The sequence below is a fragment of the Anomaloglossus baeobatrachus genome, chromosome 6, assembly GCF_048569485.1.
Source record: "Anomaloglossus baeobatrachus isolate aAnoBae1 chromosome 6, aAnoBae1.hap1, whole genome shotgun sequence".
Classification (NCBI taxonomy): Eukaryota; Metazoa; Chordata; class Amphibia; order Anura; family Aromobatidae; genus Anomaloglossus; species Anomaloglossus baeobatrachus.
The window spans coordinates 75,291,855-75,304,052 of record NC_134358.1 but is presented as its reverse complement, the minus strand read 5'-3'; the positions used below and the strand labels follow the sequence as shown (position 1 = coordinate 75,304,052).

The 12,198-nt window shown below is 44.7% G+C and overlaps 1 protein-coding gene across 2 annotated transcripts in view; it reads right to left on the bottom strand.

Moving 5' to 3' along the window:
* Positions 1-7,525, bottom strand: part of ESRP1 (epithelial splicing regulatory protein 1) — a 109,823-nt gene extending 102,298 nt beyond the window's left edge. For both annotated transcript variants that reach the window (XM_075353047.1, XM_075353048.1), the window contains exons 1-2: positions 7,218-7,525; positions 6,919-7,047 (exon numbers count right to left, since the gene is read on the bottom strand). In XM_075353047.1, the coding sequence (XP_075209162.1) occupies positions 6,919-7,047; positions 7,218-7,352 (264 nt within the window). In that variant the 5' untranslated portion in view covers positions 7,353-7,525. The remainder of the gene's footprint in view (positions 1-6,918; positions 7,048-7,217) is intronic.
* Between the last annotated feature and the right edge of the window lie 4,673 nt (positions 7,526-12,198).

Here is a 12,198-nt window from a genome sequence, read left to right as displayed (position 1 = left end):
TTATTTGTATGTCATGTTTTTATATCTTTTCAGAAAAATAAAACCGGTGTTGGACGGGCAGCCCGCGGACGGTCTGCATTTTGCTAAGGGGGAATGTGACGCCCTGGGCAAGCCAGGGGTCACAGGTCATGACACCACCACACCCTACACCCCAGATAGGTACACCAAAGCTAAACCAAAAATCCTTGTTGCCTTCCTCCAGGGGCTGATGTCCACACCAGGGGGTGGGCCAGGCGGTTGGGCTCCGCCCACCGAGGAGTTCACAGCCCGGGAGGCGGGAAAACCAGCAGTGAGAAGTTAGAGTTCAGAGTAGTGAGAGCTGAAGTGGAAGTGAAGTGGTAGAGGAGTAAAGTGGAAGAGACAGTGACAGTTAAGGAAGCCTGAAGTTGGTCCGGGTGTGTGCCCCGGACTGAGACAGCAAGGTCAGCAGACGGCGGTGACCGTCTGCAGGAGAGGCTGCTTGGAGGTTGCCGAAAGGACCGTGGACGGGTGAAGTCCCGATTGAAGGCAACAGTCCAACCGTTAGAGACACCGCCACCGCCAAGGCACCAGTTTCTCAGGGCCAGCGCCTGCAGGCAAAGAGGGGCTCCTCCGGCACATATCCAAGCCGGGGAGCGGGTTACCGGTGGGAACCCATCGCTACCAACATCTTAGGTGCAGGAAAAGGGACAGTCACCGTCAACTACTGGGGAAAAGCAACAGCAGCCGTCCGTGGGAACCGTCTTTCCAGCCGTGTGTTTTACCGAGAACTGTGTCCCCGTCTCAGGCTGAGTGAGTACCACAGTGCCGTGAGGCACAACACTGCCCCCGCGTCCCTGCACCCCACCAAGCCCTGCACTGGCCCCACCATCCCTCATCACTGGGCCCCGGGACAACTACCCCCTACCCACGGAGGGGAGAACAAACAACTTTGCTGCTCCCTGTCACCGCTCCCGGGATCCCCATACAGAGCAGCGGTGGTGTCCACACAATCACCACAACCGTGGGTGGTGTCACGGACAATAAACAATCCCAAAGACCAATCCCTTTTCACTCACGGGCGAGGAGCGCCGCTCGAGTCCCCGGGATCCGGCCCATCGCTCGAGCCACAGAGCAGCAGCAGGCCGCAGCAGCAGCCGGACCCGAGCAGTGGGAGAGCGCAGCGTCCCCTCCTCCGCCCGCGACACAACTCTTAAAAATGGACACTTTCCAAACACCGGTGGCTTCTTCTAACTTATCTGAGGTTGACGGAGGCCATCACAGCGGTGACCAGTGCTACTGCAGCAGCAACTGGGCTACTTAAAGAACTGAGTAAAGACACCTGGAACCAAAGCAGCCGACTCGGACTCTTATTACCGGCGCCCCGTGCCTTGGCGCCAGACAGCTACCGCCGCCACTAATACTCCCCTCATCATCCTCCCCGGGGACAGCACCACCTGTGGGGAGCGACACCATCTCTGCTGCTTTTACCATCCGGCCTGGAGGACAGCGACAGCAGCGGCGGCTAATTCCTGGCTGCAAACCACAAATGGCGTCACGACAATCATCACCTCCTATCCCCTTTTATTGGTGTAGATCTCGGGGCATAAAACCGGGCAGGCCACCGTGACATCTCAGACCTCTGCACTGGCCCAGTGACAAGTGAAAACAGGTACAAGACCCGACCTGGACCCCCTGGGTGTAAGGCCTTCTTCACACACTGCGGTTTTACCCGCAGTTTTGCTGCAGAAGTTTCTGCAGAAAATGGTTGTAACCATTCTGCAGACATTCCCCAGCAAAACCTATGGAGGGGTGGGGGAAGGGGGGGGGGGGACAAAAAAAAAAAAAAAAAGCAGTTTTTTTTCTCAATAACATTGTTCCAACCTGCGGAAAAAACGCATTAAAAAAACGCACAAAACTGTGGTAAAAATGCATGTGGTTTTCAGTGTGGTATTGGTGCAGTTTTTGACCGCAAGTGCGGAAATCTTTCAGACAAGAAATTTGAGAAAAATCCTTTCTAGTGTGAACAAAGCCTCACATATGCAAGTCGCATTCTACACTACCATGACCGTCCACTCTTGCAGCCAGCATTGGAAATCAGAAAAGTGCAGTGCAGGCTCTGAGAAATCAGAACTTTGCAGTCATCCAGAGTGACTGCAGACTTCATAAATCTGGAAGAGTTCTTTAGTTATAAAATTAAGCACTATAGCATACCCAATATTAACAGTGTGTAATATACTCACTGTCAGGATTCAGCTGTTTCAAGTAGTCACTACATTTCCACTTACAAGTAGGTGACCTGTAGCTTTCCTTCCTGCTGTTCTCAATGAACCAGGAGCTGTGGTTTTCCAATGAACATAAAGAATTAGGACGAGCAGCTTGTTGGCACGTGACTAAGGCCTCACTCACATGAACGTATGAATCCAATGAGTGTAATGTGAGAAAATCACGTAAGATAAACAGCAAACAGATTCTGCAAAACTCAATTTTTCAAAACGAACAAAAAAAAAAAAAAAGTTGCTTACAGAATTTTTTTGCTGCCAAATCAGTTTGGACGGATGACTACTGGATATCTGAACTCAGCCCAATATGAATAGAACTAGTTAGGATTTATAACTATATATTATACACTTACACATATACAGTAATGACACCTGAATTCAGTCTTAATCAATATGCCAGATATAAGCCAATACTACGAGTGACACTTCAATCACCCGCACCTCTACACGGGCTTTATAAAATATCCATCAAAAAGGTAATTCTAAACACGCAGAGGTTTGACATTTCTCTTGCCTATAATCCCACAAAGAGTTAACATATCAGAAGTATTGAATACAATGAGACCAGGTAGAGTTACATGTTGGATGCCAGGTAGTTGCTCAGCACAACGTACAGTGTACCAAACAAAATACTGAGCACGTGCCCCAAACCCTTTCCTCTATGACCTCTTAACCATTTATATACATGGTAGATTCTCCGCATTTCTTGGCAGGGAAAAGGCAGCGCAAAAAATGGGCGTTTGAGGTGTTTCTCATTGCTTTAAAAAAATGAAAGATTCAGGCAAAAATGCAGAGAATTGACATGCTGCAGAATTATTTTCTGCACTATACAAGTTTCTCATCGACTTTGCTGGCATAAGTATTTGCAGTTTTGACACAAAACTGCAGGCAACAAAAAAAAAAAAAAAAAACACACTGAACGCAGCCTAAAAGGAAATTCAGAAGACGCCCTGATCAACCAAACCAGTTCCCTATGTAAAAAAAAAAAATAAAAAATTGTGATTCATTCTGCTTTCAACAGGAATGTTTATGGAAAGCATGTTCTCAGTACTGTCCGTATTGAGGGGGGCTGGCTGCTCGTTTCAATATCTTACCCAGCCTTATTCTCTGTCTACCCATTGCCTGTGACAGGAGGGGCTGGCAGAGCTACTGAGATAAGCCCCAGGCACCCTAGTGCCAAAGCATAGAAGAGCTCAAAATGAACGGTCCAGCCAGCCCCCTTCACAGAGCACAAAGCACCGCAGCCCTCCTGCATGGGACAACAAATATCAGGGATCAATGAAGCTCTGGCAATATAAGTGAATCAGCAAGAGCAACATATACATTTTTAATTTTTTTAAAAAATTTTTGCCCACTAATGAATTGCAAACTAAATGTCCTTTAGAAGCTGCCATAAATATAAACATAAATAGTGACTGTAGTGGGGACGAACAGTCTGCCAACAGGCAGTTGCAGTAGAAATTGGAATAGCCAGATGTTTTTGCATCCATATACACCTACAAGCCAATGATTACACAGATTTTTGCCTCCCCTCCCAAAAAAACCCCCACACAAATTGAACTGAAATTTGCTTGTGAATGTCAGAAGGATGCTTAGTCTGACTCACGATTTCTGAACGTCCTATTGATGATCCACATAAGAAAGCGGATGTCCATTTTGTGTTTAAAGGGAATCTGTCACCAGGTTTTGGCCACCTAATCTGAGTAGCACAATGTAGAGATGGAGACCCTGATTCCAGCAATGTATCACTTACTGAGCGGCTTAGTGTAGTTTTGGTAAAATTACCGTTTAAATCAGCAGTAGATCATCATTACAGGACTACTTGGCGTGCTGCAGGTAGTCCAACATATTCATGAGCTATGTATAACTGCTAGATCTGCAGCAGAGGAAACATTGATTTTTTCAAAATGACAGCAAACAGCTCAATAAGTGACACATCGCTGGAGTCAGGGTCTCTGTCTCTACATTATGCTGCTCTCAGATAAGAGCAAAAACCTGGTGACAGATTCCCTTTAAAGAAAACGGTAAACCGGGTGTTTTGCGGTGCATTTGTTTCCTATAAAAAGGAGCAAATTTATTTTGTAGGTTTTTTACATTTTTTTTGTTTTAAAGATTGCGAAGAAAAAATAAATAAAAACCTTAATATCTGCATCAAAAATACATCAAATAAAAAGGGGAAATGTGCAAAAAAAAAATTGTTAGTATGTATTTTGGTGCGAACACCTATAGAACATGTGCTGATAAACAGCATTTCATAGTAATTAAACTTGTAAAACGTGAATACATCCTTATCCCTGACCTGCAGACTGAACATAAAGGGCTGATTTTCATAGTGGTATTATATATCCAGTCCCTTGGAAAAGTCTTATGATAACAATGGATGACAGTTGTGAAAAAGATATATGTTTCTTGTCCTTTGTGCTTAAAGACACAAAAGGTAGAAGAGCAAATGGCGAGTGATCCGGCAGTCTATAAATGCAAAATGTTTTTTTTTAAATTGGAATTCCGTAAAATCGTGGTTAAAAACAAAATGCTTGAGGTCTGGTTAGAGGTAGTAGATATGGAGTGAATATATATTCTACAAACTGTAAATATATATGTATATTGTGCCATATTGTCGCACTAGAATACAAAGGATAACCCCCGGCGTGCCTCGGCGCCCACTACGAGAGAATAAAACCTCTGGAGACGTCGCTTCCCAGAGGTGTGACATTGTGATCCAGAATAATCCGTCCCACCTCCAGGAGAGGCACCGCCCGGATCTCTGCCCTTGTGCGATTACGAGCCACCAACAGACGGATTATGGGCGGACAACGCCACAGCTGTAGTTGTGCAAAGCCACCTGTTTAGTTAATGACTTTCTGTGGGTGGAATGACACTAAAGCAGGGAAAAAATAAAAAAAAATAAAAAAACCTGTTCAGTTGAGTGAAAAAACTGAGGGTGAGCGCTTCCTGATGTTAACTCTATAGCTAAAGTGAGGGGGAGGGGAGTCTGGGTTGGGGACACAATCCTATCTTCAGCCGTTAAAGAGTTAATTGCGAAGCACGAGTAGCAGACGGCCGCCATGTTCACGAGCTAACCTGCGCGTAGTCACAGCCTTCCAGCAGGGACAGGGTTAACGTGAGCACACAAAACGGGCTCACGCATTTCACTCACTAACAAGGAAGTTCTGACAACCGCCACGACCATGACATGCTGGATATACTGGGGTAGTAACAGTATAAAAAACGCCACATTGCCTGAAATGGACGCTTTTGTTAGTTACTGTGATGGGTTGGGGGGAACCCAAAAATAATGACGCTAAATTTGGCGCAAACCTCAAATTTGTCTGGCCATAAAAAAGAAAAAAAGTGTTGCATAAAAGCAAAACCATGGCAATATTTGGTGGCAAGAAAAAAAAAAAAAAAACAAAAAACCAAAAAAAACACCCAACACGTGTAAAATACCGCACTCATGGGCTGATGTGACTGAATTTTCACTTTTCGCCCTTTTCTTGTGAGCAGGCAGCAAACCTCAAAGTTTGGCGCAATACTACAAAAATCACAACACCGCCATATGTTTCATTTGGTAGATTCATGACCACTAACGATGATATGACCCGTCCGCCATCGCTGAGGACTTTACCTCAGGCTCTCTACAATGGAAAGAAGGGGGGCGCACGCATTTCATCTTTCTCCTCAAAGAACAATATTAAAACACTGTTTAACCACAACATGATAAAACCCCCATAAAATGTAATTCATTATGGGGGTCTTTATTTTATCCAAAGTCCTATATAGAAGCCCCTGTTAAATCACCCCAATAAAAAAAAAAAAGAAAAAAAAAAAAAAAACCACAACCAAAAAAAGAACCCCACACAAACCACAACAAAAAACCTATTTTGGCATAAGGGCCTCATTCAGACGTTATGTCTTTTGTGACGTTTTACATCCATTTTTGGGGGGCAGAAAAGGGAAAAAAAAAAATAAATAAAAACAGCACAGGTTCATTGATTTGAAGAGCGGGTTGGACTAGTGTCAAATAATTTTTCCCCGCCTTTGATCATTCTGAAACCCACAAAAAAATAAAATTAAAAATACAAAAAAAAAAGCTGAACTGCCCCCAAAAAAACAGCTGAACTGTCCCATAGGATTTAATGGGTACATTTTCTAACTGGAGAAAACTTGCACAAGAAGCACAGGCATGAGTCTGCATTAATGACAGGCGTTCCCAAAAAAATGGGGCAGTTTCCAAGGCTGGTGCCTGCAATGGCGGGTGCCTTTATTTTCTGGAGCCTCCAGGTTGATACATTGTATATATGGCGGATGCCTTTAATTTTCTGGTGCCCGCTATGGCTTGTGCCTGCTATGGCTTGTGCCTGCTATGGCTTGTGCCTGCTATGGCTTGTGCCTGCTATGGCTTGTGCCTGCTATGGCTTGTGCCTTCATTTTCTGGAGCCTCCAGGTGGATACATTGTATTGTATATATGGCTTGTGCCTGCTATGACGGGTGCCTTCATTTTCTGGAGCCTGCTATGGCGGGTGCCTGCTATGGCGGGTGCCTGCTATGGCGGGTGCCTGCTATGGCGGGTGCCTGCTATGGCGGGTGCCTTCATTTTCTGGAGCCTCCAGGTTGATAGTGTGTACATGGGGCAGATACAATGGAGCTGCCTGTGTGTCAGGACTGGGGACTCCTCACCTGCTGCAGGGCTTGCTCCAGCTGCGGGGCCAGGTACAGGCTCTCGGCCTCCAGCTTTGTGGCCTCCTTGCACTCCTCGGTCAGGTCCAGGTGCTCGGGGCGGACCGTCACGTCGTGCAGCTCTCCCACCTGTAAGAAAGCAGCACAGAGGGCTTCAGCAGAGCTCAGCCCGCACCAAGTATGGGCAGCAGGTCTGCCGGTGCATTGTGTCTCCAGCCTCCATTTTGCAGGTTTGGTGCCCCTCTCAGGTGTCCTTCCACCCCCTCCACCATGCACAGGACTCGGGGGGCTCCACTCACCTTCCTGTTGGCCAAATCTATGACTTTCCACAGCAGCTGGATGACCTCCTTCTCGTCGGAGCCCAGCTTGTCACAGTTGGCCCCCGCAGTGGTGGTGTACAGAATCACCAGGTAATCCGGGGAAGCCGCGGTCATGATGATTAACAAGTGGCAAAACAATTATGTACAAAAAATCTATATAAAAAAACATAAACTTTCACCTTCCCCCCAAAAGAAAGTGAAAGAAAAGCCCCCCAAATGCAGCACCACCCTACACCTTGAATCACCTCCACCTATAGATATGGAAGAGGACACCCTGGGGACCTGCACTCACTCTGCAGGAGGATCCAGGTGGGGGGGAGGGGAGGGAGAGGCCGGTTTTGCCTCTTTTTTGTTTTGCACTACTGGAAAGGAACCAATACAATGCAGGCTGCGCCCCCCGCAGGCGCCCAGCACTGGCTGCTGACTTGTCATTGGGATGGGTCGGCGCCGCCCCCTGCCCACGTGGTCTCAGGTAAGAGATACCTGGCCAGGTCGCTTCGGCTATTTCCGTGCATTGCACTCGGCTGTTCTCGGCCACAGTCTCTCTGGCTCCCCCTACAGGCACAGAGAATAATGGTTCTGCTGCCAATGTGAATAGTACACGTAAGACTAATGGCCATTGTGCAAAGGAGGATGAAGAAGAGGCTCTAATTATATTTATAGAGCAAGGTCCTATACATAATGTGCTGGTATCTGTGACTATAACCATCATTAGACATGAAGGGAAGTAGTCAGCAGTAAAAACAGTGTAATATTGGCCACTGGAGAATGGCATGGTATTATTTCTCTATTGAGTTTAATAAAATAAAGGTGCTATTGAAAAATTGTAAACTTAGGGAGTAACTAAACAATTACTCCCAAAAATTTTCGATTTTGTTCTATCCCTTTAAGTGCATTGAGGGTCCAGGTCCTTAGACTCCCCGGAGCCGCCCGATAGACCACCGGATAAGGGCGTAGCTCAGGAGACAGGGTCACCAGGGACGGATATATCATTAATGCAGCCTGTGCAGCCGCATAGGGGTCCATGAGCACCTCCAAAACAGTTGAAACTGTGCATTTTCATGAGCTCCTGGGACACAAAAGGCCCATATATTATTCTTTCACAGAAGCCCTTTTCTCTCTGAGTGCGCCCATGTCTGAGTGAGTATGGATTCAATAGAAAGCACAGATCACATCTGCAGGCACTTACAGGGACAGGAAAGTGTTAAATGTTTGTTAAATCGGATTGGACGTGCGCCGATCATTGTGATGTAAATTGGCCGATCAGGGGCGGACATATTTTTGCAACCTGTGCCCAAGAGGTAAGAGGGCCACTCCTACCCCCAAAGAAGGAGGATTTGTGCATTATGATGAGCTCTTGGGCTGCCAAGGGTCCATATATTGTTCTTGCATAGGGGTCGTTTTTTTCTGTGTCCACTACTGCGGCCAACTATCCATAAAGTCCTTAAAAATAGAGATTTTTTTTCATTGTCCAAAATAATAATAATAATAATAATGTGATTTTTGTGAAGCTGGAGGATCTGACACAGATTATTGTGATTGTAATGATCAAGTTTTTGCACTTTATATAGTAAGAGAAACAAATGTCGTACAGTCATGGGCATAAGTGTTGTCACCCTCCTTGAAATTGGTCCAGAAAATGAAGTATTTCTCCCGGAAAATTATTGTAATTACATATTTTGTTATACACATGTTTATTTCCTTTGTTTGTATTAGATCAACACAAAAAAAATACAGGGAAGAAAGGAAAATTTAACAACATTTCACACAAATCCCCAATAATGGACCGTGCAAAATTGTTTGCACCCTCAACTTAATATTTGATAGCACCCTCTTTGGAATAAATAACTGAAATCTATCGCTTCCTATAACCATTCTCAAGCTTCTTACACCTCAACTGGAATCTGGCAACTTTGGTAATTTTGCAAACTGTTCCCGATCTCTCATATTTGTTCTCCCAACAGCAATTTTAAGATTTATATCCGGACTCATTGCTGCCCCTTCAGAGCTCTCCAGAGCTTTGTTTCCATCCATTTCTGGGGGCTTCTTGAAGTATGTTTGGGGTCATTTTCCTGCTGGAAGACCCATGACCTAGGACACAAACCCAGCTTTCTCACACTGGACACTACATTGCAACCCAAAATCCTTTGGTAGTCTTCAGATTTCATGATACCTTGCACACACTCAAGGCACCCATTGCGAGAGGCAAAAAAACAACCCCAAAACATCTATAAGGCTCCACCATATTTGACTATAGGTGCTGTGTTCTTTTCTTTGCAGACCTTGTTACATTTTCGATACACAGTAGAATGATGTGATTTACCAAAAATCTCTATCTTGGTCTCATTTGTTCACAAAATACTTTTACAGATTTTGGCTTAAGCCTGCTTTACATGGTACGATCGATTGTGCGATTTCACAATCGATCGTACCCGCCCCCGTCCTTTCTGCGTCACGGGCAAATCGCTGCCCGTGTCGCACAAAGTCAGTAACCCCCGTCACACATACTTACCTCTCGTGCGACCTCGCTGTGGGCGGCGAACGTCCACTTCCTGAAGTGGGAGGGACGTTCGGCGTCACAGCGACGTCACACGGCCGCCGGCCAATAGAAGCGGAGGGGCGGAGATGAGCAGGATGTAAACATTCCACCCACCTCCTTCCTTCCACATAGAGCCGGCGGCGGCCGCGGGAGGCAGGTGAGCTGGTCATCGTTCCCGTGGTGTCACATGGAGCGGCGTGTGCTACCACGGAAACGATGATCAACCAAATTAAACGATATTATGGAACCTAACGAGCAGTACCCGACTCACGATTTGTGAGCGATACTGCGTCGCTAGGAGGTGTCACACAGGCCGGCATCGCCAGCGATGCCGGAGGTGCGTCACAAAAACCGTGACCCCGACGATCTATCGCACGATAGATTGTCTGGTGTAAAGCAGCCTTTACTCTTGAACATTTTGGCAACCTGCAGTCTAGCTTATTTATGTCTCTGTGTCAAAAGTGGGGTCCTCCTAGGTGCCAACACTTCTGGCCATGACTGTATATGTATGTAATCCTCTATGATTTATTGAGGTTTTTCTGTAAAAATTAATACTTGGTCATGATTTTTTTTATATCACTATATATATACAGTCATATGAAAAAGTTTGGGCACCCCTATTAATGTTAACCTTTTCTCTTTATAACAAATTGGGTTTTTGCAACAGCTATTTCTGTTTCATATATCTAATAACTGATGGACTGAGTAATATTTCTGGATTAAAATGAGGTTTATTGTACTACAAGAAAATGTGCAATCCGCATTTAAACAAAATTTGACCGGTGCAAAAGTATGGGCACCCTTATCAATGTCTTGATTTGAACACTCCTAACTACTTTTTACTGACTTACTAAAGCACTAAATTGGTTTTGTAAAAGTTGTCTCAGAGATTTAAACTGTCAGTTTCCACTGTGAGGAACATAGTAAGGAAATGGAAGAACACAGGTACAGTTCTTGTTAAGCCCAGAAGTGGCAGGCCAAGAAAAATATCAGAAAGGCAGAGAAGAATGGTGAGAACAGTCAAGGACAATCCACAGACCACCTCCAAAGACCTGCAGCATCATCTTGCTGCAGATGGTGTCAATGTGCATCGGTCAACAATACAGCGCACGTTGCACAAGGAGAAGCTGTATGGGGGAGTGATGCGAAAGAAGCCGTTTCTGCAAGCACGCCACAAACAGAGTCATCTGAGGTATGCAAAAGCACATTTGGACAAGCCAGTTACATTTTGGAAGAAGGTCCTGTGGACTGATGAAACAAACATTGAGTTGTTTGGTCATACAAAAAGGCGTTATGCATGGAGGCAAAAAAATATGGCATTACAAGAAAAGCACTTGCAGCCCACAGTAAAATTTGGTGGAGGTTCCATCATGCTTTGGGGCTGTGTGGCCAATGCCGGCACCGGGAATCTTGTTAAAGTTGAGGGTCGCATGGATTCAACTCAGTATCAGCAAATTCTTGACAATAATGTGCAAGAATCAGTGACGAAATTTAAGTTACGCAGGGAATGGATATTTCAGCAAGACAATGATCCAAAACACCGCTCCAAATCTACTCAGGCATTCATGCAGAGGAACAATTACAATGTTCTGGAATGGCCATCCCAGTCCCCAGACCTGAATATCATTGAAAATCTGTGGGATGATTTGAAGCGGCTGTCCATGCTCGGCGACCATCAAACGTAACTGAACTGGAATTGTTTTGTAAACAGGAATGGTCAAATATACCTTCATCCAGGATCCAGGAACTCAGTAAAAGCTACAGGAAGCGACTAGAGACTGTTATTTTTGCAAAAGGAGGATCTACAAAATATTAATGTCACTTTTATGTTGAGGTGCCCATACTTTTGCACCGGTCAAATTTTGTTTAAATGCAGATTGCACATTTTCTGTTAGTACAATAAACCTCATTTCAATCCAGAAATATTACTCAGTCCATCAGTTATTAGATAGATGAAACTGAAATAGCTGTTGCAAAACCCAATTTGTTATAAAGAAAAAAGGTTAACATTAATAGGGGTGCCCAAACTTTTTCATATGACTGTATATATATATATATATATATATATATATATATATATATATATATATATATATATATACACATATATATATATATATATATCTAATATATAAAGCTGAGTGTATGTATGTATGTCTGCTAAAGGAATCTGCACCGTTGCATTTACAATCACGAAATTTTGCACAGACGCCCCATGTGACTCAGGGAACGTCATAGACTATGTTTTGAAGGGAAAATTTAACCCAGCGCTTTTCAGTTACTCACCAAAATCCTGCCTCCATTAAACTGAATAAAGGTGGGAGCTACAGGCTATTAATAGCAACTGTCAGTGGTTGCTATAGGAACAAAATAAACTGTTAGTATAAGAAGCTTATGTGTGAGGTAATAAGATGTCGGTGG